The 23,557-nt window shown below is 33.9% G+C and overlaps 3 protein-coding genes across 3 annotated transcripts; all 3 read right to left on the bottom strand.

Annotated features, from left to right (window-relative positions):
* Positions 1-3,081: 3,081 nt before the first annotated feature.
* On the bottom strand, positions 3,082-5,807 carry LOC133699549 (putative kinase-like protein TMKL1). Its single transcript, XM_062122841.1, has 2 exons — positions 4,912-5,807; positions 3,082-4,481 (listed from the first exon to the last, which is right to left on the bottom strand). Exons 1-2 carry the CDS (start codon positions 5,405-5,407, stop codon positions 3,886-3,888), a joined length of 1,092 nt encoding a protein of 363 aa, XP_061978825.1. The 5' UTR covers positions 5,408-5,807; the 3' UTR covers positions 3,082-3,885.
* Positions 5,808-11,856: 6,049 nt separating this feature from the next.
* LOC133700002 (acid phosphatase 1) lies at positions 11,857-14,773 on the bottom strand. The gene is made up of 3 exons (XM_062123553.1): positions 13,975-14,773; positions 13,302-13,511; positions 11,857-12,227 (listed from the first exon to the last, which is right to left on the bottom strand). Exons 1-3 carry the CDS (start codon positions 14,370-14,372, stop codon positions 12,050-12,052), a joined length of 786 nt encoding a protein of 261 aa, XP_061979537.1. The 5' UTR covers positions 14,373-14,773; the 3' UTR covers positions 11,857-12,049.
* Positions 14,774-16,604: 1,831 nt separating this feature from the next.
* Positions 16,605-22,777, bottom strand: LOC133699546 (U-box domain-containing protein 35-like). Its single transcript, XM_062122837.1, has 10 exons — positions 21,990-22,777; positions 21,085-21,295; positions 20,673-20,794; positions 20,453-20,574; positions 20,011-20,210; positions 19,460-19,776; positions 18,892-18,993; positions 18,267-18,695; positions 17,204-17,956; positions 16,605-17,104 (listed from the first exon to the last, which is right to left on the bottom strand). Exons 1-10 carry the CDS (start codon positions 21,993-21,995, stop codon positions 16,892-16,894), a joined length of 2,475 nt encoding a protein of 824 aa, XP_061978821.1. The 5' UTR covers positions 21,996-22,777; the 3' UTR covers positions 16,605-16,891.
* Positions 22,778-23,557: the final 780 nt, after the last annotated feature.

Raw genomic sequence — 23,557 nt, 5'->3', positions numbered from 1 at the left:
GTTCAATGATACTATTAAAGAGTTTTTCGTGACTTGAATGTTTTTTTATTTTCAAAAAAACATCACTTAATTTTTTAAAAAATAAATAAAATCAGAAAAACATCATCTTAATTTTTATTAGTTAAATCAAGTTTTGATTGGATTATCTTATATATGTTATAAATTCACGCCTGTAATTTAAAAACAAAATGCTAATAAAATTGTTACCGACACATACGCAAGCAACAAAACTAATTTTATCTATTTAAGTTATTATTATTATTATTATTATTATTTAATTTTAGTGTTTACCGTTAAATTATTTTGTTGAGTGGTAATGTATCCTTATTTTGTGATAAGTGACAAAAAAGGGGCTCCAATATAAACAAAAATTATGAAAGAGAATTGCATGTTGAGTGTACAATTTTCTTTATTTTTATTTGAGTGTCTCACCTTTTCGTTATTTTGTTTTTAGTCCTTTTGACTCTTGAAGACTGGCAGCAAAGCAGCATCTCTTGTGGAATTTTTCCACCCAAAACATTGCTTATGTAAGATTGGTGTTAAAAAAAAATCTGCTCATCAGTAATGTTTATATTATCTGAGTTGATTTAACATGTTAAAATTAAATAATATAAATATTATTAATAATAATAGATAAAAATAATTAAAAAAATATTACAAGTCAAGTGATGGGTTAAAATTTTTGAAACTCAATTAACCTGAAATAACCGCCCTATACCATATATTTCTTTATCTTTATATTTAATAGTATGTAGATTTATTTTTTATTTTTTTTATTATTTTTATTTAATATTTTTTGAATTTTAGTGGATTTCTTATTAAATTTCTATACAACATAAAAGAGCTATTTTTTATTTTTTGCTTGATGGGAAGGGGAAGATAAACAGAATTTAATGGTGGTGTAATTTATGATAATTAGACCTAATATTAAGGGTGTAGTCTATGTTATAGGTCCGTTTTTAAATACAAACCCATGAAAATTAGCAATGTAAATCTAATTCCGTGGATATTTATAATTTTAAGCCTAATTCCGTGGATATTTATAATATTCATAAAAAATATAGCCCAACCCAGTTAAATCCAAGAAAAATTAAATGGATTGGGTTTATAATTTGTAAAATATTAGAAGTTGGGTTTAGTGTGTGTTTGTTATTGCGGCCAAAACATTATTTGTCAAAAATCTGATAAATGTTTTTTTATTTAAAATTAATTTTTTTTAGTTTAGCGTTTTAATGTGATGATGTTAAAAATAAATTTTAAAAAATAAAAAATATTTTGTAATCTGTCTTAACCTAAACCTACCGCACTTTAATATGATTATGGGTACAAATTTTATCTAATTATATCCATCAATACGCCTTACATCAGCTTCCGTATTTTATATATATATATATATATATATATATATATATATAAAACTGAAAATCATGATAAATCTCTAAAAAATTTGAGAAACATGCCTGCTTTATCGCCTTCATCTCCATATGGTCTATTCCAAGAAAGCAACCCAAAGCTGCTTCATATAAAGACCAAGAAAACAACTATAAACTTGCTTGAGAATCAGCTCCAAAATGGCTTGTTAAAGAATCACCTGACAACATCATTATCAGATAGAGATGTATTCATCAAACAAATGTTGACGGAGAACAGCTTAAGCAAATGCCAATGCCTCCGATTCCTCAAATCGATGATGGTATGGAACAGAGAAATGTTAGGTATTTCGGAGAATCTCGGGGGCGCTTGCTTCTTGTTGAGATTCATGGCCCTCCCCCTCAAGCTAACACACAACTTGATGTTTATGAGATGAGGGCAGACAACTCCGGATGGTTTGTGAAGCACCACATCGATCTTAATGCAATTGCTGGTGCATTTCCAGAGATGATTATGAGCTCACCTCTGGAATTTTGGGAGCTGACTAGTTATGCTTTTGAGATACTGGCTTTTGTTAGGGGAGAAAGTGACGAGGACTCATTTTCAGTGCTGCTGCACATACCAGGCAAAGTGATACCCTATGACTTCAAGGAAAAGAACTTTGTAATGTTCAATGTTTATCAGTATGTTGAGAGTCTTGCCTGTGTTTGACGTTGTTTCTGTTAGCGAAGCTCAGTTGTTTTGGCTATGTTTGTTTGATTCTGACGTGATGAATTTGAGTTCCATTTTCACATTTTATTTCTTGTTTTGATTTTTTCAGCTCTGCTAAATTTTTAATGATTCCAGTGGTCAAAATAAAATGCCTAACCGAGCCCAAGAAAAAACCAAGAGAGAGAGAGAAGAAAGCTCGAGCGGAATCCAAGAAAGAAAGAGGAGAGAGAGATGTCGTCAAGGTGCTATCAAAGCCTCACTGACCAATGAGGAGGTGCAACTCATCGAGATGGAGCCGGCCAACGCCACTAAGAAAGGCTACTATCGGACAAAGGTACCTTTCTTCACGCGCTAGACAATTTTCATTTCCCTTTTCATTGCAGTTTCTAAATCTTTGCCAAACTAAACCCAATAAAGAAGACGAGAAGGAAAGGAAAGAGAGAAGAATGGCCCAAAGAGAAAGAAAAAAAAAAGAAAAGGTGGCCAACAAGCGCACTTACTCTTTTCGTGATGGGCAAATTTTAGATGAGACATGTTATTTTCTTCCTGTACATTGCTAACTGGAAATGGCCCTGAAAATGGAAGTGTTTCGCCTGTATTTATTTACGAAGATGATGGACCGTCAGCTTTCATGGTAAATATCACAGTACGCATATATTCAATTGAGGCAAAGCACGCAAGAAGAAGTCCAGGTGGCATTTTGGGATGGTGACGCTAGACTGCTCAACCTACTGCTGAGAAAGTGCCGCACCATGTTAAAGAACTGGTCCAATGGCCCAGAGCGATGGATGATGTGGGAAAGCACAGACGGCCATTGACCAAAAGTGCCATTATTATTAAGTAGTTGAAATTGCATTATGAAATTAAAGTTGAGTTATTGCCTGACTGAATCAGAAAGTGATCTCTCAATTTCTCATGGTTTAGACCAATCAAAATTCAAAAGCTACCCACCACAATTCAATGCCAGCTAACAGGAAATGCTATCAAAAGAGAGGCACAGAAAAAGAAACGTGAAATGATAATTGATTTTCTATACAAATTTCCCACGTCAATTTTGGTTTAATATACATGTAACCATGTGAGCAATACCGGGTTAATCAAGTAGTAGAGCAAGAGTAAGCATCCAAGTAGCCCAAAGCATCAGTATCTTTCATGTGCTGCCACTGTTTCTTGTCCAAGGAATAGGGCAGAGAGTAAATGTTTAGCTACCTCTCCACAGAATTGTAAAAGTGCCTCGTTGCATTGCAAATTTAAGATGAACTTACCATTGGATTCTGGAGAGGTTTGCAGGTACAATTGCTGGGGTAGTGGAAATAAGCATGACACTTTTGCTGTTGATAATTGGCCCTTTCTCGTAAACATATATGCATCCACATAACAAAGCGGGGGACCATATCAGATTCATAATCTTGTGTCGCTGGTGCTTTTTAGCAACAAAGTAGTCTCGGAATCCGACAAAGCCAATCACCAATTCCACATTTCTTGTCTGATGGCTGGAATGTGCAAGACTTTGCTTCAAGTTAGAATTCCTGCTTCAAACTTCCTCCACCATAAAAGATAGCATCGCAATTCACAAAACCCCACTTCTTGTTATGTGCTGTAGCTGAAATTGTCGACTTTTTAGCTTGAGGTGGACATCCATTTCAACTTTTCCCACGCACGTTACGACGATATCATCCGTGTCATCAACTTTGTCATAACCATTGAACAAGATCTTGAAAGAAATGAAAATGTAAAAATTTTAGCCCGAAATCAACTGCACAGTGCCCTGCCACCAAAACCCTGTTCAATTTTCGAAAGATGTTATTGTCTTCCAATTTCTTCAAGTTTCCAAAGGACTTGCTTGATGTTTGGTCGAAGAGAAGGCGAAGGAGAACAACAGGCCATAGCCAACTGAAAGTATTTGAGTACACATTCTTCAGTTACAGGTCTTTCATTATCATCGCCATTGCTAAGAAGTATGTCTGGATGGTATAAATCAGCAATTCTCCGATCAAGGACTGCATTTCGCATGAACGTTGGCAGATAAAAATCCTCATCAGCGGTTGGATTCTCATTGATCGGTTCCTTCCCTGAGAGTAATTCAAGCAGAATTATTCCAAGACTGTATATATCAGTCTCCACAGTGACCTCTTTCATTTTGATAAGTTCAGGAGCTTTATATCCCTCAGCTGCAGAAGCTTCAAGCATTTCCTGGCCAGCAGTAAGATTCAAGAGGAGATGAAGGCCAAAGTCGGAGATACACGGATGGAAATTGCGATCCAACAATATATTCTTTGACTTGAGATTCCCATGAATTACTGGCTTCTGCAATCCAGCGTGAAGATGATCCAATCCTTTGGCTATTCCAATAGATATCTTATAAATGACGGTCCATTTGTGAAACTCAGACTTCCCATCTGCCAAAAAAACACAGAGTTGGTCCATTGAAGCTAAACATTTTCCAGGCCAAAAGTACGAAAATGACAGGATTTTACTTGAAACAGCTAGAAAAAATATGGTTGTACAAGCTGAAAAATGGCGAGCATTATCGCAGGCAAGGCTAGATGACAAAGGTAGGTGTCGACAGCAACAAATTAGGCAGCATTTAAACCATAATTAGCTGGCAATGTGCCCAAGAAGAGATCTAGAATGTATCCTAAATATTTTTAACAAGATCTAAAAGGAATTTGATGATGCTGAATCAAGAGAACATTTCAGCAGAAAACTAAAAAGACTGGAACCATGGAGTAATGAATATAAAGCAGAAATTGCAAATTCCAATAATAGACTATCAAGTCCATGTATTTTTCTAAATAAAACTTGCAGAAGAACACACAACAAACTTACCTCTAATGAAATCAGACAGGTTGCCACGCCTGAGAAATGGATGAACAAGGAGCTTTTCACCTCTAGGCCCTGCATAGAACCCCAAAAGAGGCACTAAATTGGGATGTCTAATGCACCCCAGCAACTGAACCACATCACCAAAATCTTCAACCCTTGCTGTACAAATTGGCCTCAAGAACCTAAGCAACCTCACACAGTTACTCCTCTGCAGCAAGGCCTTGTACAAAGTACCATAGTTGGATTTCCCTATAACTTCTCCTGGTGCATCAAGAATGTCACTTATTGTTAAGTCTTGACCACCTTGAAAAGTCACCAGGTCCTCTGTCGTCTCAGCCCCATGATCTCCATGCTTCTCCTCAGTGTTTTCTATGTCATTACACGTCTTTCTTTCTGCCTTTCTTTTAAAGTAAACAAAAACTACAGCTACAACAACGAACAAGAAAATAACTAAAGTTAGCCCTACCACAAGTTTTAGCCCCTGCCTGGTATGAGACATTGTGATAAAACTAGCAAGTATATGTTAAAGAGCAGAGAAAGAAGATCTGGGAAGCAGAGAGATTGAAAGAGAGGACAAGAAGATGAAGATAGAATTGAACTTTGCTGTGGAAGTGTGGAACCCAAGATTTATTATGTGAAAAGAAGTTAGAGAAAGAGAAGAAAAGGGCTAAACTAGAATGAAAATGGGTTTTGGCTTTGCCTTTGGATCAAGATTAAAAGAGGCACTTGTGTACTGTATCTGTACAAGTACTTGAGGAGGAAGAGAAATGGTGGAGATGTAAGCTCGGCTGTTCCAGAAGTAAATCTAATGGTAATGAGAGAGAGTCAGCCAGATCTAGGCTAGCCATGTGATGTTTTATCTGTGTTGTAGCGGTGAAGGTCTGCCCTTTCAATTATACCATTGTGTATGGATTTTTCATTTCATAATGACAGGCTTTAATTTCATTGTTCTATTTTATTTATTCCCTTTTCTTTTCCTGGAAAAATCTAAAAAAATTTTTTCCAACAATAATAGAAAAAAAATTCTCAAACTAGTAAAGTTATAAAAATAATTTCTAAACTAGTCAAATGTATAGATAGTATATTCACATCTCATAAGAATTTTAATTTTTTTTTAGCATACGCACAAACACATTATAAATTTTATCACGGTGTGTTATATGTATTCATAAGTGAGCATATTATCGTTTTTAGGTGGTACGTTTGAGTTATCTCTTTATTTTATTGAGATTTTTTTAATTGTACTTTATAATCATAACTTAAATATGTTTTCAGCATCACATGCGCTAACAAGAAGAAGAAATGTTAGCCCGAGGGGTGTAGCTCACTAGTCAGATTCTAGGTTTGTTTTTTAAAGGTCATCAATTCGAGTCTCACAAACCTCAGGGCCATTGAAGACTTACATGATCGTTAATTTCAGGGTCTGTGAGATTAGTCGAGATGCGCACAAGCTGACCCAAATATCCACGTTAATTAAAAAAAAATGTTCAAATTATAACCGAAAATATATATATATATACCCGTGGTATTTCTGTGTATGCAGTTGTGCAAGTTAAACATATGCAACTTAGTTAAACGATGCTAGTTTAGAAATTATTTTTGTAATTATTCTAGTTTGGAAAAAAATTTCTCCACACTGCTACTGCTGGAAAACACTTAAAGTCCAAAATACATATGAACAATGTAGATGATAATTAAAACCATTGAATTTAAATAAAATAAGAAATTATATTGTGTAAATCGAGATCTAACCAAGAAATCTTTCTCTTGACGAACACAAAAAATAATTAAATAAATAAGTTTGAACGGGAAAATAACCAGCCAGAGGTATGAAGACTGTGAAAAGATGACAATTAGCGGTAAAGCTGGGAGTTTCCTTGATTGAAGGTCATGGGTTTGACTTCCAATTTTGTTTCTGGAATAATGCTTTTGATTCAACCAGTTTATGAGTTGTGGATTGCTCTACAGGGCTTGTAAGACTTGTGGTAGAAGGCCCCTTCAAGAAGCATCTCTCTTGCTATGAATTTGTTTGTTTTTATATTTTAAAAATAATTTAAAAAATAAAAATTTATGTTTTTAGATAATTTTAATATGCTGATGTTAAAAATAATTTTTAAATATATAAAAAATATTATTTTAATATATTTTAAAATGATAAACACTATAAAAAATATAAAATCATACCCTCGTTTTATACATGGTAGAGCTCTTAAAAACAAACAAACCAATCATGTCCCAACACATTAGAGAAAAATAAAGTATAAATACAACGTTTTTGTCATTGCAGTTTAATAAATTTAAATTTTTTTATAAATTATAATCTTTTCTTAATCAAGATTTTAATAAAAAAATTCAATTAAACCATGATATATATTAATTAATTAAACTTATAATTAAGTTAAAAGAAAGAACGTTTCACACCACGTAAAACAATCTACGAGAGTTGGTTGAGAAAACGAATGTAAATCAACGGCGGAGATTGATGAGTTTGGTGGTAAGGTAGGCCCCACAGACAAACACTGAAGCTCTTATTTGATGGTCTGGATCATCAAATTTGTGGGACCTACATATGGGCCCACACACTTCTTTTTAACAAATTTGCTCCAATCTCTCTCTCTCTCTCTCTCTCTCTCTGGCCCTCTACTTTATAAAAATCATAAATCAAAAGATACCATCAAATATGAACCGTTTATATTACAATAAAAATTCATAAAGATTTTATTTCTATACAACATGAGAATTGAAATCTCATAATTAAATTAAAAAAACACTGAAACTCTGAATTTATTTCAATTCAGTTTTCTGGGATCTAAAAACTGTGTTTGACCCTCTTGCTCTTAGCATATTCCACATTAATTGATTGAGAAATCTCACCTAATTCGGCTATGTATCATATAACAACCATGCGAGATTATTCATTCTTTTTAAAATAAAATTGTCATTTTCATTTGGTGGAAAACATAGTTAAAATATAGTAAGCATACGTCTCTTCTATATATCCGAAGGGAATTGTGAGCTAATTAAACCTCACCCATCGTGCTTGTGTTCATCCTAAATGACAAGAGAGAGTTATTGCAAGGTATGGCTTTCATTAGCTTAAAAAGATGTTTTTGTTAGGTGTAATCTGTGATAGGACATGCAAGCATACTTACATGGATGTTGGGTTTTTTTTTTTTGTATATATTTGTCTAAAATATTGGTTTTTAGTTGGAATCCATCTAGAAAAGCTACATGCAAACAGAAGGAGAAAAACAAATTTGGAAAAAGTAAATATTTATCCCCAAACTATCTCCAAGTATTTTTTTTATGATCTTAGAGGCAAAAATATTAATGAGAGCATGGTTTTGAAACCTGGTCGGGCGAGCCGACCTGGAGCCAGGTTGAAGAAAAAATAGGGGAAGAAAAAACTCGGTTGACTTGGCAAGACCCAGTCAAAAACCCGATTGCGACCCGTTAATTTTTGTTTTTTTTACTAAAACGACGTCATTTTAATTTTAAAAAAATTAACCCGGTGACCCGGTCAAAACCCGAAACCCAAACCTTAGACCGAACTGGTCACCGGATCGGATCTGAAAACTATGAAGGAGAGTGATAATGCTCAATAAATAAAGGATCCAATTGGGAAAAATAGTTTTGTTTGTCAACACAATTGAGAGGAGGTGATAATTGGAATAAATACATCGATTTTCCTATGATAATTTAAGGGGGAAAAAAAACAAGAGGATTTTTTATTAAGAAAATAATTGATTTTTGGGGATTTAATAATTGGATTCGTGGAAAGTGGTATCATTAAATAGAAGGAAATAGCTGTTAGTGTGGTTTGGAGAGCACATTATATTTTATTTACGGACAAATGGACATACCAACGAACTCAATTCTATCTCCCAAAAACAAGTAATAATAACCACTCAATCAACTTTACGTGTTGTCTAATTTATTTATTTAATCAATAATGTCGTGTGATCAACCTCAAAATATCAAAGAATAAAACATGCCACACGAGGCCACGAGCCCACCGCCAAAACAGACAAGGGGAATAAAAAATAATTTATTTTTATAAAACTCGACCCGGATCAGAGACTTGATTAATATATGATCTAAGTCATGTTTGTTTTTCATAAATTAATTTTTGAAAAATTATTTTTTAAATTTTTTTATGTTTGTTTGTATTAGAAAAGTTGGTTAACAGAAAACACTTTTCAATCAAAGAAAAATTTAGCTTGCTTTCCAGGAAAGTGTTTTCCTGAAAAATTTGGGCGGAAAACACTTTCCGGAAGTTGTGAAAAAATTAGAAATGTCATATTATTTGCTGATTATATTAAATTTAGTCCTCAAACTTTTTATTGCTATATATATTTTGTTTTGAATATTTATTTTTTAATTTCATCTCTTAAAATTTAATTTTATATCAATTTTGGTCCTCATTTTTATAATTGTTATTTGTTTTTTCCTTATAATTTTTTTATTGAAATTTTTTATCTATCAAATTTGATCATCATTCTTTTGATTATTACTTATTTTATTTGAAATAATTTATGAAATGTTAATTATTATTATTTTAATTTCTTCATCTTTCATTTCTTTTTTATTTTTTAGATTTGATCTCTATTATTTTGATTATTATTTATTTTATTTGAGATAATTTATGAAATTATATTTTTTTTTCAATTTCATTCTCATTCAACTTTTTAATTTGTAATATTTGTTTCTTATTATTTTAATAAACTTGAGAAAAATAAAACATTAATAAGTTATTTTACAACTCATTTTCCATGACATAACCAAACACTGGAAAGTGTTTTCTAATTTATTTTCCATTACACTACCAAACATCAGAAAATAATTCACATTCCTGGAATTCACTTTCAAAAAAAAAAACTACTTTTCAGCAAATAAACAGGACCCTAGATCGGTTCAAGTTAAAGAAAAAAAATTAAAGATCTAACTTTATCCAATTAAAAATCCAGGTTATCTCATTATTCATGCCATCCAATTGATTTATGTTTTTTTTTAAAAAAAATAAAATTGATCAAAACAAAGCATTCCCACTCAATTCTGATTAATTCTCTGGACCGTAACTTAAGCATTGTCACAAGTCGAAACCCGGATCCCTTTGAGGAAGACATTTGTTGCAATTATAATGCATTTCCACTTGTAGTCAGTAGCAATAAGTGGAAGCTGGGAATCTGCTTGGCTTTGATTGTTAAATGTGGGGGGAGGGGGGGAATAACTATCCTTTCTTGAAATAAAAAAATAATAATTTCATGGACGACTAAAAAGTTTAGCCTATCATAATTATATAGTTATTATACAACTACTGTGTGGAATCATGCAATTGATGCCCTCAACCTTCTATTATCATTGAAGTCGTAATCTCAAAGAGTGAGGAGATTATGGAAAAACTGGAGGTGAGAAAAAGAACTGATAAATTAATTAAATTAAAAAAATTAAAAAATAATAATTAAAAAAATTAAACCATGAAAAAAAATATTTTTTTAAAAAATCGGTTTGATTTCAGAAGCCTGAAATCAAAAAACCAAACCAAACTGGTTTAGTTAAGAAATAAACCAAACCGAACCGAACCGAAAAGAGCCCATCAGAAAGTTCAAAAAAATAATATAATTTTCAATTTTTAATATAAAATAACTGAAACCATACCGAAACTGGTAGGTTGGAACCATTTTCGGTTCGGTTTTTATATTTATATATATATATATATATATTTTACAAAATTTCGGTGTAGTTGTTTTTATAGGTAAAAACCGAACCAAAAATGATCACTCCTAGAAAAAAAACATAGTTATTGAATCTTGTATAATTTGATAAATTGATCCGAGAAATATAGGACTTGAAGCTTCATTTAGATCGGATTTCTAATCAAATTGAACAAGATATTAACATAGATAAATTTATTTAACTCGATCAATCTTTTAATAACTTAATTGACCCATTCAAATCTAACCAATTAAATACCAAAAAAATAATAAAAATAAATGATCCGAGCTTACCGATACCTTAAACCCTTTTCGGGTCGATCTTCAAATATTATTAATAGTATTTAATCTTAGCTTTCTTACCAAGAAGTGACCTGGCATGATAATATCTTGGAATGTACTTATAATTTTACAAGATGTGTTAATATTAAATTTAATTTTTTAAAAATAAAAAGAATATTATTTTAATATATTTTTAAATAAAAAATAATTATTATTACATTCGATCTCATCATCATCATCCTATCGACAAGAGTCAGGAAGCCTCTATTTTCGGCCATAAATGACACAATCTAACTGTAAGTCTGGCTTTTGGTTGATAATGACCGTGAAAAGCAAGCATATCCGTTGGTTCCTAATCGCAGACCTAAGAGAGCTGGGCCTCGAAGTGCAGATGGGCTACCAAACAGTGCTCCTCTTTAATAATACAGTTGAAAATTAAGACACTCTTTAATGGCTTCTTCGGCTCTATATTTAGCTTGAAAAAATATAAAAAATAAATATTTTTTCAAGCCAAACATTGAGAAGATTCCTCCTTGTACTCCCTTGAGCACAGAAAAGTGCTGCAAATATTAACTTATAATTCTTAAGAACTTGAGAAAATCTATGTAAAATATGATTAATTACAGATAATATATATAGAAAGGAAGTAGTGCTTCCTATTAGCATGGAAGCCGACCTCCCTCTTCACCATTTGATTACATCTTGCTGCTACAGATCTTTGATGGAAAGAATCTATGAGATAAAGTTAATAAATAAATAAATATTGCACTATGTTATTATTAAAAAATCAAAATATAAATAGCTAGAAGCAAAAAAGAAAAAAGAAAAAAGAAAAAAAAAAGAGGAGCTAGATTAGAAACAATGATGATATAATCACGAGCATTCCAATGAATTTTGCTTCAAACTAGTCTCTTTTTTTTTTAAAAAAAAAAAAAAAAAAACCAAGACATCATTTCAAGGTTAACCCACCGGTCTATATATCAACCCACCTAGATTTAACAGCAGTGCCATGAACATTCGCATAGCATCATAAATTACACGGTAAAAGAGAATTTAAAAGTCATTACAATTCACAGCATCAGATTCTTGCATATTACACAGGTACTTATACAGGGCACAATGATTTTAGAAGAATTTTGGCCATGTCAAAGAATATAATACATAGGATTCGGAAGCTTGAAGGAGCGATTTGACATGAAGGATCCCAATAAATCACTCCATTGATCTCCGGAGTTTCCGAGAATCCTATATCCCTCTTTCACCATCTCACTTCTCTTATCCGACTTGAATATTGTTGCCAATTTCCCATGATCCTCAGATCCCCTGACGAACACAAAGAAGAAGACTTCATTAGGCTATAGGCAAAAGCACAGTAATTAACTCCAGTTATTACAGAGCCAACGCTAAAAAAGTAGTGCATGCTTGTTCTTCGTGATAGAAATTTCAACGTGTCTCATGATTTAAACGAAGAACAGGAAAAGGAGGAGAATTAACATGAAAATGTCAAGCTATCAGTACGGCAATCTCTATGATGAGTCATCGAAGTTACTTCATCCTTCTCTGTTCGTCGTTGATGATTAAACATGAAAAAATCATGCACATACACAATCATTATTTCAAGTTCCTAGCAGAAAACAAAACACTGGTGAAGCTCACATGGATAATAATTGTAATGGGAGTCTCTGCTATGTAGCTCACTGTTCATATATAAAGTTGCCAGTTCATTAGCCTAAGATTAACCCACAGAATTTGGCGCCTTTACCAGTTAGTGAACTACATTAGCCCTAGAAATGACAAAAGGGCAGCCTGGATCATATAATTCACAATTTTAGGCTTGTTGGTTTGCTTCAAAAGTGGTTTCTTGTTTTCAGACAAGCATGCAATCCAGATCTTTTAAAGCACATTGCAATCCATACTCTTTTGTAAGAGTATAACTTGAGTGTTCTCGCAAAAGAGATTCATTTTTCATTATTATCCCTGGATATGTTGCGAGATTTCTCCTCCTACATATAATGGATTGCTAACATGGCCTCCCTTGTAAAGATTCAATCCTTCCATAAACAATCAATCCACAAATACATATGCATCGGTGTGCTTGGCGAAAAACTATAACATATGAACAAACTGGCAGAAAATGGCATAGTGAGGCAACATTCATATCCATTTTCACTTATAGCACATAGTACATACCAATCAAAGTTTCCATACTGGCAGAAAACGGCATAGTGAGGCAACATTCATATCCATTTTCACTTATAGCACATACATACCAATCAAAGTTTCCATACTGGCAGAAAACGGCATAGTGAGGCAACATTCATATCCATTTTCACTTATAGCACATACATACCAATCAAAGTTTCCATATTGGCAGTCACAAAAGGCCTCCATACTCACCTCAAAATAAGCTTATCCCAATTCTGAAACCCTGCATTGATCAAGTTCTCCTCTGTCACGCTCCTTTGCATCTCGCTGCGTCCAGTCAGCAAGAAAACCTTGAAGCCCAGACCCATGACCTCCTTATAGAGCTTCAAACTCGGCTCCAGAGCAGGTGCGATAGCCTTGTCAACCCATTTATTAAACTCCGCTGGATCAAATATCTCCAAGCTGCAAAAGCACACCACAAGAACTATTTTCTTAGAAAACTCTACATTAGTTAACTATTTGTTTCAAGAAAAAACCCCCATAACAGAGAATCAAAACAAGATGAATAAAAAACCTACTAATCCAATCAACCTGACCCTTACTAGTTACAACTAGTCTGGATCCCAAGGTGCCACCAATAAATCGAAAGAAAATTTCTCAAAAATCAAGTGCTCTACCACATTCAGTATCCAAACACTAATTGTATCGATTAGACCTCATTCATTTTTTAGATGTATTGCTTTCTCAAGTCCTACACAATCCAAATCGCACCAACCAAACGGGATTCAAACAGAATTCCATAAAATTATCCAAAAATTCAAGTCATTCATGTTTATACAACTTTCTCAACATCCAAACAAGTACTCGACAACCCTAAACCAAAAATCCAAAACCCAAAAAAAAAGAAAAATAAAGGGAAACTTACCCGTAACCATGATCAGCATAATAAGGCAGATGAGAAAGCAAAGTCTCATCAACATCAAAAACCCAAATATCTTTCCCATCACCACTCAATTTCAAACTCTTTGCATAAACCCCAGCTTCATTAGACACCCTTTCTAAATCCAAACTATAAGCTCTTCCAAGCATGTAATCTTTCACATACTCTCCACACTCCAGGGGAACTGTTTTCCATGGATTCAAATTATTAGCTTCAACACCAAATCTCCAGCTTGTACATTGCAATTTGAGTTCATTGTCAACTTCCCTCAGCTGGGTTGTTTCTAAAATCAAGGGTCTTGGAAGAACGTGAGAATTGAATTGCTCATTGCATAAAACAAGAGAAAAAAAGAAAACAAAAAGGAAAAGTCTTGGTAAAATCATTGCTGGATTTGATCAAATCAAGAAAAAACAATTTGAAGGGCTTTTTTATGAAATAGAATTGGATTTATAAACAGTGAAAAGTCTGAGTCTTTTGAGGAATTGAATTGATGGTCTGTTTTGGGTTTAGCTTCTGAAACATAAAGTGATGTCCTTTCCTTTTTCTTTTATTAAGGTTTTGTTTGGAGATAAGAAAAAAGATTGCTTCTTTTTGGATAGAAGGTAAGAGAGAGAAAGCTGTGGAGCAAAAGGAAACCCAACAGGAACAGTAATCTCTCAGAATTTTGGTTGGTCGGTGCCGTGAGGTAGGAAGACAGCTTTGTTGGCTTTTGAATATTCGGGTTTTTGCAGTTTTCGAAGGTTTTTTATATTGTTTTCTTGGTTGTTGGATATGGAGGGAAAGGTAGGGGAAGCCAATGGGTTTGGGTTTTATGTGATGTGGTGTTGCTTACGTGGCTGTGTGTGATTGGGTAGAATACGAAAAACACGGGACCTGTTTAATGAAGAATTTAATATTGTCGGAGAACTTCTCCCGGCTGTGGTTGCATTGCATCCACATTTCCAAACCAATATCTATAGTTTATTATAGATAATTAATTACTCTTTATAGTTTCATAAACTATGTAATTAATCCTTTGATTGTGGATCCATTCATAACTTAATCCTTTTCATTATTTTCATTCATTATTTTTGTATTTTTTATGAAACATAAAACAAAATAAAATATGTAAATAATATGAAAAAAATAGATAAGAAAAGAATATATTTTTTTGAAACAAAATTGGTCAATACTAATTAAGAGACTAATTAATTTGTTTTCAAAACTACATAAAAATATTTAATTCAATTTTTAAAATTATAATAAATGATTTATAATTCTTTAGTAAAGCAATCAAAACCACATTTTATATTATAAAAAATATTAATTTAATATTTTTATAATATATAAAAAAAATTCAACAGCAAACCAAACATCCTTACTTTTTTATTGTTACATATGAGTTTTAAAATCTAAGATGTTTAAAAATAAGATTGATATATTATTTAATAGCTTAATATAAAAAATTTATGTGATTGGTAATAATAAATAATGTCTAATAAAATAAGATGGTTGGTAGTTAGTATTCACAAAAAGTTTTGTTTCATGTACATGGAGACTTTTTAATAATAAAGTTAATAGTTTTATAGAGAAAAAAAATATAAAAATATTTTTTAAAAAAAGGCAGAGTAAAAGATTATAAACTTGAGTTTCAAGAATTCATGATATATTTTGATATTTTAAGTTATATCTTAATAAAATAATACATTTTTATCTATAAAAAATACTAAAAAACTCACATTACCCCAAAAAATTAAATGGGGCGACTGACTTGGGATGGGGGGGGGGGGGGTGGCCAAAAAATTAAATGCTGACGCCCCCGACTGACTTGGGGGGGTGGAATCAAAATGATGCTTATGGTTAGCATCGCCGCCACACCCGCATTCCCAACCATCCCTGGATCGTCATTAAAGCGGTGGTGCCTGAATCTTCCTCCAAATTCTGTCCAAAATTGGTGTGAGATGCAAAATAAGATCCATCAACGGCTGTACAGAAGTGAGCCAGATTTTGAGAACGATGATTGTTGAGGCATTTACAAGGGCTTGGTATCAATGTCGAACCGCATCCTTCACCAATTACATTCAAGAATCCTCATGGATTGACCATGTTCACAAATATCCTATTGATTTGCATTGTTTCCGGGGAGGGTTCTATGGAGTCAGTCGACAATTGAACACATAACCCAGTTTTCAATTTAGAGTAGTTGTCAAACCCAATCGAGAATACACTCAAAACGTTGTGTTATCAAGCCAACCTGTTTTGTTCTTCGACTAGATCCGGTAAATTACTAAAAATCTATTCGAGTCAACTGGATCAGGTTAATATCCAGTTCAACTAGAAATTCAATCTAGAAATTCAATCCGAATCTTGAATTTCTCTTATCAACTCACCATACCATGCTTGTTAAAATGCCCAGGATTTTTAATGAATTTTTTTTCTTGGTTATTATTATTTCCTATTTAATTTAGTAAGATATTTTCATTTATGGTGTTTAATTTTTTTCTTGTTTATTTTAAAAAATCAAATATTAAGAGTGATCATTTTATTTTTCTTTTTTAGCTCACAAATCCCTAAAATAACTATATTTTGAACTGCTTTATTTATTTTGCATGCGTGTAAATATTTAAGCTTGGATATAATAAAACAAGATTGGCATATGATCCATTGATTGTTGCTATGGCCAAAGTGAAATAATCAAATAATATTACACTTTCAATATCCTTATTAATAAATAGCTTGCAGCAAACTACTATCAAAACAACTCAAATAGCTGCACACATTGTCGTTGCAGTCTGAATTTTACGTGCAACTGCGGTAACTTATCTATATACCTACATTACTCTAAATCAGAAGCTCTACCGATGACATTTACATGGGAAACAAATGGTTTTTTCAAAGGGATTCTAAAAGCAATCATTCTGTGCTAACCTGAAGAATGAATGTGGAGGGTGTCGGATGGGGTTTTGGACTTCCACTCCATTATAGCAGATAGAAGCGTGTAACTGGGTAAGAGATCCTTGTTTGGCAATGGCAAATTCGTCATTGGTGACTTGTCATTCTCTTCAAGCCACTTCTGTATTGCTTTGCGGTCGTAAGTGTAACCGTCCGCCGCAACGCAGGGATCATTCATTAAATCCTGTAAAAGAAACAACATAAGACTAGCCATTCTGCACACTGTTTCCCGTGTCAATCTCTTCTGTTTTTACTTGAATAATAAGCATGTGGGAACATATACCTTTAGTATTGGGCAGATTAAGTGCTTAGGAGGTGTCAATTGTAGACTGGAAACTGAATCTCGGGCCCTACGAGCAACCTCCTTCAATCTCTCCAATGCAGGAAGTACTACATCTTTCAGATCAGGTCGGTCTTTGCGTCGCATCTCTGTACAGCTTAGTCCCAATATAGCCAATTCTTTTGTCTCTTCCAATGGCCAGTTCCCGGCCTCTGAATCTAAAATCTCCACCAAATGACCCTCCTCCATTGCTGTTTCCATCACATGTGCTAATGCTATAGCTGGTTTTGCAGTCAGCAACTGCAAAATTATCATCCCAAAAGCATAAGCATCGGATTTTGGAGAAATCACCCCAGTTCTTTGATACTCAGGATCTATGTAGCATAATGTCCCAACAGGTCCTGTGTTTTTGTACATGGTGGATAAAGAAGAAACATCTGAACAAAGCATTGTTGAAAGGCCAACATCACCAATCTTGCTCACAAAGTTATGATCAAGTAAGATGTTGGCTGGTTTCAGATCACGGTGAATAATTGGCTTTGGCTTGGAGCTGTGAAGAAAAACAAGTGCCGAGGCTATTTCCCAAGCAATTCGATACCTCTCAAACCATGGGATAGGGGGTGTATTGTTCACCCTCTGCAGTCTATCCTCCAGGCTCCCATTCTTCATATACTCATAAACAAGACAACCATGATCAGGACAAGCGCCAAGAAGAATGAGCAAGTGTGGATGGTGAATTTTACTCAGGATCTCAAGCTGAAATCAATAGGAAGCACAGTAAGTATTTACTTGAATTATCGGTCAAGTACAATCATAAAGAGTGAATTCCCAAGCGTATAACAGGGAAGCTGAAACTAAAAGATGTTTGTGCATGCCATTTGGCAAAACAAATTGCCTTGTTTTGCAGGTGACGTGGTGGACATGCCTCCAAAATACATTGACTAAACTTTCAGGGAAAAAAAAAGAAAGATGGTTAGCACTAAAATGCTTATTAATGAAACATTTTAAAATTTGTTCGAGTATTTGTGAAGTTTACAATTTTAATTAATCTCAACAACTTGCATACCTCCTGCTGGAATTGCTTAGAATTTTTGTCCTCTTTTGAATGAAGAACTTTCACTGCTGTGGTTGTATAGTGCAAATTACATTTATAAACAGTTCCGTATGCTCCCATTCCAATCTTAAGCTCTTCTGAGAACGATAAGGTACCAGAAACAATCTCTTCCCATGTGATCTCCTGGTATTGCTGTACAGAACCAGCAATAGCTTTCTCAAGCTTTTCCTTTTCTTTGGCATCGTGCATGGCTTTAATTTCTGCTTCATTCCTTTGTGAAGCTTCTCTTTTGGCACACTCCCTTAGACATTCAGCTTTCTGGATTGCAGCTTCACATCTTCCCCTCTCTTGCCTTGCCAGTTCCCAGGCTTTTTCCTCTTCATGTTTTATTTCCTGGAGTCTTGTTGCTTCTTCCAACCGACGTTTATTAAGATCATTCAACTGAGAAAAATAGTAGCTCAAACTCATTAATCTAAATAAATAAATTAAAAAAGGATAGAATTGATTTGCAACTGTAGAAACAGAACAGATCTCAGTGGAATTCTTATAGGAAGTCATTATTGATTAGACTATGGCCAAGGTCAATTGGCTAGCAGAATCATCACAGAAATAAACCAATACATTTACTCATACTAACCTTTCGAGAAGCATCAAATGTCTCACTTCGAGCTACTGCGTATATTCCTCGAGCATGTCTTAGTTCAATCCTCAGCTTTTCTAGCTCAAAGTTGATATTTGCCTGCATGAAAGATTGCAAAGGAAAACATAAGGTGGGGTGGGGTATTTAGATCTCACATTCACCTCCGAGTACCACACCAAAGGCTACAAGTCTACAACCATATTGTCATTGATGAAGCACCGGCACACAACTGAACTGTTGCTTCAAAAGAGGAGTACTTTTTTATGATCAACACGTGAGCTTTTCTAATGAATATAGCACATTCTCCTGAAATATCAGTTCTTTAATAACAACATATATTTGGCAGAGACTATTCTAGTAGTGCAGATTTTCAAGAAATTTATGGTGCTGTACAGATTTCAATAAGCTTGCATGAAGAAGTTGAACCTTTATATTTACACACAGTTCTGTATAATTAAGATTTCACTACTAGCAGGTGAGAATTTTGCAAATAAATGATGCCAAAGAACACCTCAAATAAATGTCACCGAGGACCGAAACAAATAAAAAAAAGAAGCAAAACTACCTGGCTGTCAGATGAGGAACAATCTGTAAGCACATCTGAGGTTGAAGCTTGATCAGATCTCCATGACAGGTGATCAGTTGACAAGCTTTTGAAGCTAGAACTCTGAGTGACTGGGTGTTCTATTTCTGAAATACTCGGACAAGAACTCCCTATAACCTTTTCTTCAAAATCCAGATACAGGCTTCTTGACGGATTTGTCTCACAGGAATTTGTTCTGGTATAAAGAAAGCCCTGGTTTATAGATGAAAGAGCTTGAAATCTCTGAACTGGCAGGGATGGAGATTGGAAATGAGAGAATGGAGAAACTGAGTTGGAACCTGCATATTCAAGAAACAGAGGAAGAGATGGATTAAAAACTTGTTTCTACACAATTTTCTGGACAAATTTTGCAGCGTGGACAGTCCTAGGCTTGGACAGTAGAAACCACAAGGCAAGGGTAGTGCTAAGTCCATGAGACGAACTCATATGTCAGTTATTCTCCACAAATTACACATTCATGCTTGTGGTCATAAGTGGATGGACCTCAAATCTTCACTACAATTGTAGATTACCTGTTTGAGAGCTCGAAGTAGAACTTGATGAGGAGTTAGTAGTACGACTGGTGATACTGACACCATCTCTAAAGCTTCCACTTGTCTCTAAATCAGATGGACGAATAGATAGCAATTTTCCTTTTGAAACAGCATAGACTGTGCAAGTATTTGGAGCGCAAACCGAGATTCTTGAGGACAGATTATTTCCCTTATGTTTCCTGAAAAGATTATCATGCTAATAAGTAACAAGTGCATGTGAAAAAAATAAAAAGCTATATAAGAGCATCCGAGGCCCGGATCATTTTCTCTAATCAAGTCACCAGAGATCCAAATTATTATTCAAGCTAATAGGTATTCTTGATATCCTAGAATATGGATCGATTTATTAGTTTGTCAAGCATTCATGTTTAGATAACAAACATCCGATAACTTAATGTCACTTCTGAAACCATGGGCATACCTTGTAAACATGCGACGAGAAGCTGCTCCTATAACAAGTTTATTGATATTGCACTTGGCAACCTCCTCCGCAATTGCCTTCGCCACATCATCCAATTCAGTTAACACAATATCTACTTGCACCTGTGTTGAAATTGAAGTGCATTTTAAGGTCAGCATTCCCAGGATCACTTCATGAACTTTATTTGACTACAAACAGTCTTGCAAGGAACAAGACTGACCTTTTTCCTGGTACAAATACTCTTGAAAGGGAGAAGCATTTGGAGTGTCTGCCACTCCTTTTCCTTCTTATAAGCTGCTGCTACATCATCTCGTACTTGTGATATAGGAATAAAATTCCCCACTGGAAGGTAAACAAAATCAGATGTCAAGAGAAGAGAGTTTAGTTTTCATTAATAAATATCAAGCTTCTTGATGATTGAAAGCATTATTTTTTCAAATTTGTTAAATTGTGTTCTCCTTTTGAAAATAACCATCAAATGCAACACCGGCATTGTCTTCCCCTATATTTCAATACCAACACAATAATCTTTCATAAACCAGATCTACAAGCATTTTGGTGAAGAAACTAGAATCAAACAACAATTAGCAAGCAGGCATTTCTGCAAGTAATTTTAGAGAGGAGCTGCTTACTTGGCGTAGGGACTGCTGTGATCTTTGGGCAAACATGTAATAACTTGAATGCAACCTTTCCCTGAGGCATGAACTTCTCCAATGCCCATTGCACCAAGTACTTGCTGCTTCCTTTTCCATCTATAGCTATCCCAACAGTTAGAGGAGGTGAAGGAGGCAAACCAAGAACATGTTCCTCTTCAATTATCTCACTTTGCTCCATCATAATCATCTGTGCCAGCAAAAGAATGACCGCAACAACTCGTGTTAGCCCCACAAGCAGGTCAAAATCCAAGAACAGTAAGAGATCTTCATAAGTCAATAGTATTTGAAAGACGAAAGGAAAAAGGCAATCACTTCTCTTTTGTTGGAATCAGAAATTGAAGCGTCATGCTTTTAATAACAACAAACGCAAAAAAAGGGATTCAATGTAAGGGATCTAACACTGCAATTCTACTTCCTTTTATTCCAAAGAAACCATAAACAGTATCTATTCAGAATCAGATTGTAAGAATCTAGAAAGTGAAAACCAAGAAAGTTAATTCAGATAAGACACAAGGGGGATAACATGCATCAGAATTGCTGGTGCTTCCTCCTTGGTCCTATATGTCAATAATTTACTTGTCCCCTCCACATCTTGTCTTAATTCAGTTCCCTTGAAATTAACAGTGCCATTGTAAAATCTCCAAACCTAAATTCCATGAATAATCCTCACACATCAAATAAGAGAAATTTCATTTCAGGAGTCTAAACAACAACCAGAGATACAAGGACCTGCAAAAATCTCTCAGAAATCAAACACTTACACATGAAGAGTTTCTTCTTTTAGACTCCAAACAAAAAGAAAAACTCTCAAAAACCCAGAAACATATACACAAGCAAATTACTAGAGGAACTGTCAAAACAAGAAACGGCGAGAAACTTACTTGCATGCGTGCATAACAACAGTTTAAAGCACCAAGCTTTGATCTTTCTTGACTCTTTTGAGAAATAAAGAGAAACCCACCATTTCAATCTCTCTAACAAAACAATTCGAACTTCGGTCTTGGAGGCAGCATGTACCTGAAGTAGAAGAATTTTAAAAAAAGACCAAACCTTTATTAGCTTAGGAGAGAGTAGGTGACCTCAAACAACCTAGGCTACCCCTTAACAAGTACACCTTGGTTTTTTTTTGTGTAACTTGGCCGTGAGGCATTTACTTATCCCTGAGAAAGACCTTCGTTCTTGGTTCTATCAACAGTTTTTTGGAAGTAGACTTTGACAATACAAATAATCACAAGTTGTAAAAGATGAATTTGTTTAATGCTTCTGTTTTTTTATAGTAGACAAAAGATTGTTCAACTTTGACTGTCTTATATAGGAGGCATCAAATCGAATATCGAGATGTGCAGTGAATCCTTTTCCTTCCGGCAACTGATGATTAATCCATCATTAACCACCATTACTGTTTCGTCTGAAGAGGAGAGGACCCATCTTGAATACAATCAAGGAATTTTTTAAAAGATTTTTCTAGAAGGATGAACACTTGTGCTTGTAACCACTGTAAATCTTCTCACGCTTTGAATAGTCATGTGCCTGTTGCAACTACTTTCAACACGAGAAGTAAGAGGTTGCTAGGACCTCCCTGGAATTTTACTACAATTCAATTGTTTTGGACTCTATAATTTAATTGCTATGAACTTGGCTTGCTATTCTTGATGCATTGATTGGATGATGAAAGATAGAGTACATGATGAGATTTCTTGCAACCTCAGTGGGGCGCGTATTTGGAACTGTTTTAATCGTGTTTTTAAAAATTATTTTTTTTGTTTAAAATAATTTTTTTATATTTTTAATTTGTTTTAAAATGTTAATATCAAAATAAAATTTTAAAAATATTTTTTTAATATATATATTTTTTAAAAAAAAACTTAAAAACACAACCACGAACTCACTCTAAAAATCTGTCCTCCTGGCCATTCTATAATAATGAACCAGACAAAATATGATTCATGAATCACAGGAAAGCAAAGTTCAATCTACATCAACGCGTTTTCCGTACTGAAATTAATCTATTATTTTTGTTTTTATATTTTAACAAGTATATGTTAAAAATGATAATTTAAATTGAAAGATAAATTAAAAGATTTATATAAAGTATAAGGAGCTAATTCTGCAAATAAGGAGAATTTGGCCTCTCAGAATTTTGTTATCCAGCGAGTCAACTCGAGGAAGATGATGGCTGGCACGCACGAGGTTCATGAATTTGGTGGGTGAAAGTCTTTTAATGCAGGATAGATACGGCATCTTTTACTTGTAAAACGAAAAGCACGAGAGCTGACCTCGTCAAAAGTCGTCTTCTTCTTCTGCTTTTTTTTTTATTTATTTATTTATTTAGTTTTAGAGATGATGATGGAAAGTGTGATACTAATTATTTTATAAAATATTTTTTATTTAGAAAAAGATTAAAATAATATTTTTTTTATTTTTTAAAAAATATTTTTGATATCAACAC

This window comes from Populus nigra, chromosome 7 (genome assembly GCF_951802175.1).
Source record: "Populus nigra chromosome 7, ddPopNigr1.1, whole genome shotgun sequence".
Lineage (NCBI taxonomy): Eukaryota > Viridiplantae > Streptophyta > Magnoliopsida > Malpighiales > Salicaceae > Populus > Populus nigra.
The sequence above is the reverse complement of the archived record's forward strand: the minus strand, read 5'-3'. Positions and strand labels throughout refer to the sequence as shown.

Bases quoted from the DNA above. Each gene is read 5' to 3' on its own strand.
- LOC133699549 (XM_062122841.1), bottom strand. From the start codon at position 5,407: ATGTCTCATACCAGGCAGGGGCTAAAACTTGTGGTAGGGCTAACTTTA. The intron at 4,482-4,911 runs GTAAGTTTGTTG...TTTTTTTGGCAG, and splicing joins CCTGTCTGATTTCATTAGAG to ATGGGAAGTCTGAGTTTCAC.
- LOC133700002 (XM_062123553.1), bottom strand. From the start codon at position 14,372: ATGATTTTACCAAGACTTTTCCTTTTTGTTTTCTTTTTTTCTCTTGTT. The intron at 13,512-13,974 runs GTAAGTTTCCCT...GTGCTTTTGCAG, and splicing joins TATGCTGATCATGGTTACGG to CTTGGAGATATTTGATCCAG. The intron at 12,228-13,301 runs GTGAGTATGGAG...TGTGTTCGTCAG, and splicing joins TGGGATAAGCTTATTTTGAG to GGGATCTGAGGATCATGGGA.
- LOC133699546 (XM_062122837.1), bottom strand. The intron at 18,696-18,891 runs GTTAGTATGAGT...TATTTTTCTCAG, and splicing joins CATTTGATGCTTCTCGAAAG to TTGAATGATCTTAATAAACG. The intron at 17,105-17,203 runs GTATATGTTCCC...TTTCTTTTACAG, and splicing joins TAATCTGCCCAATACTAAAG to GATTTAATGAATGATCCCTG.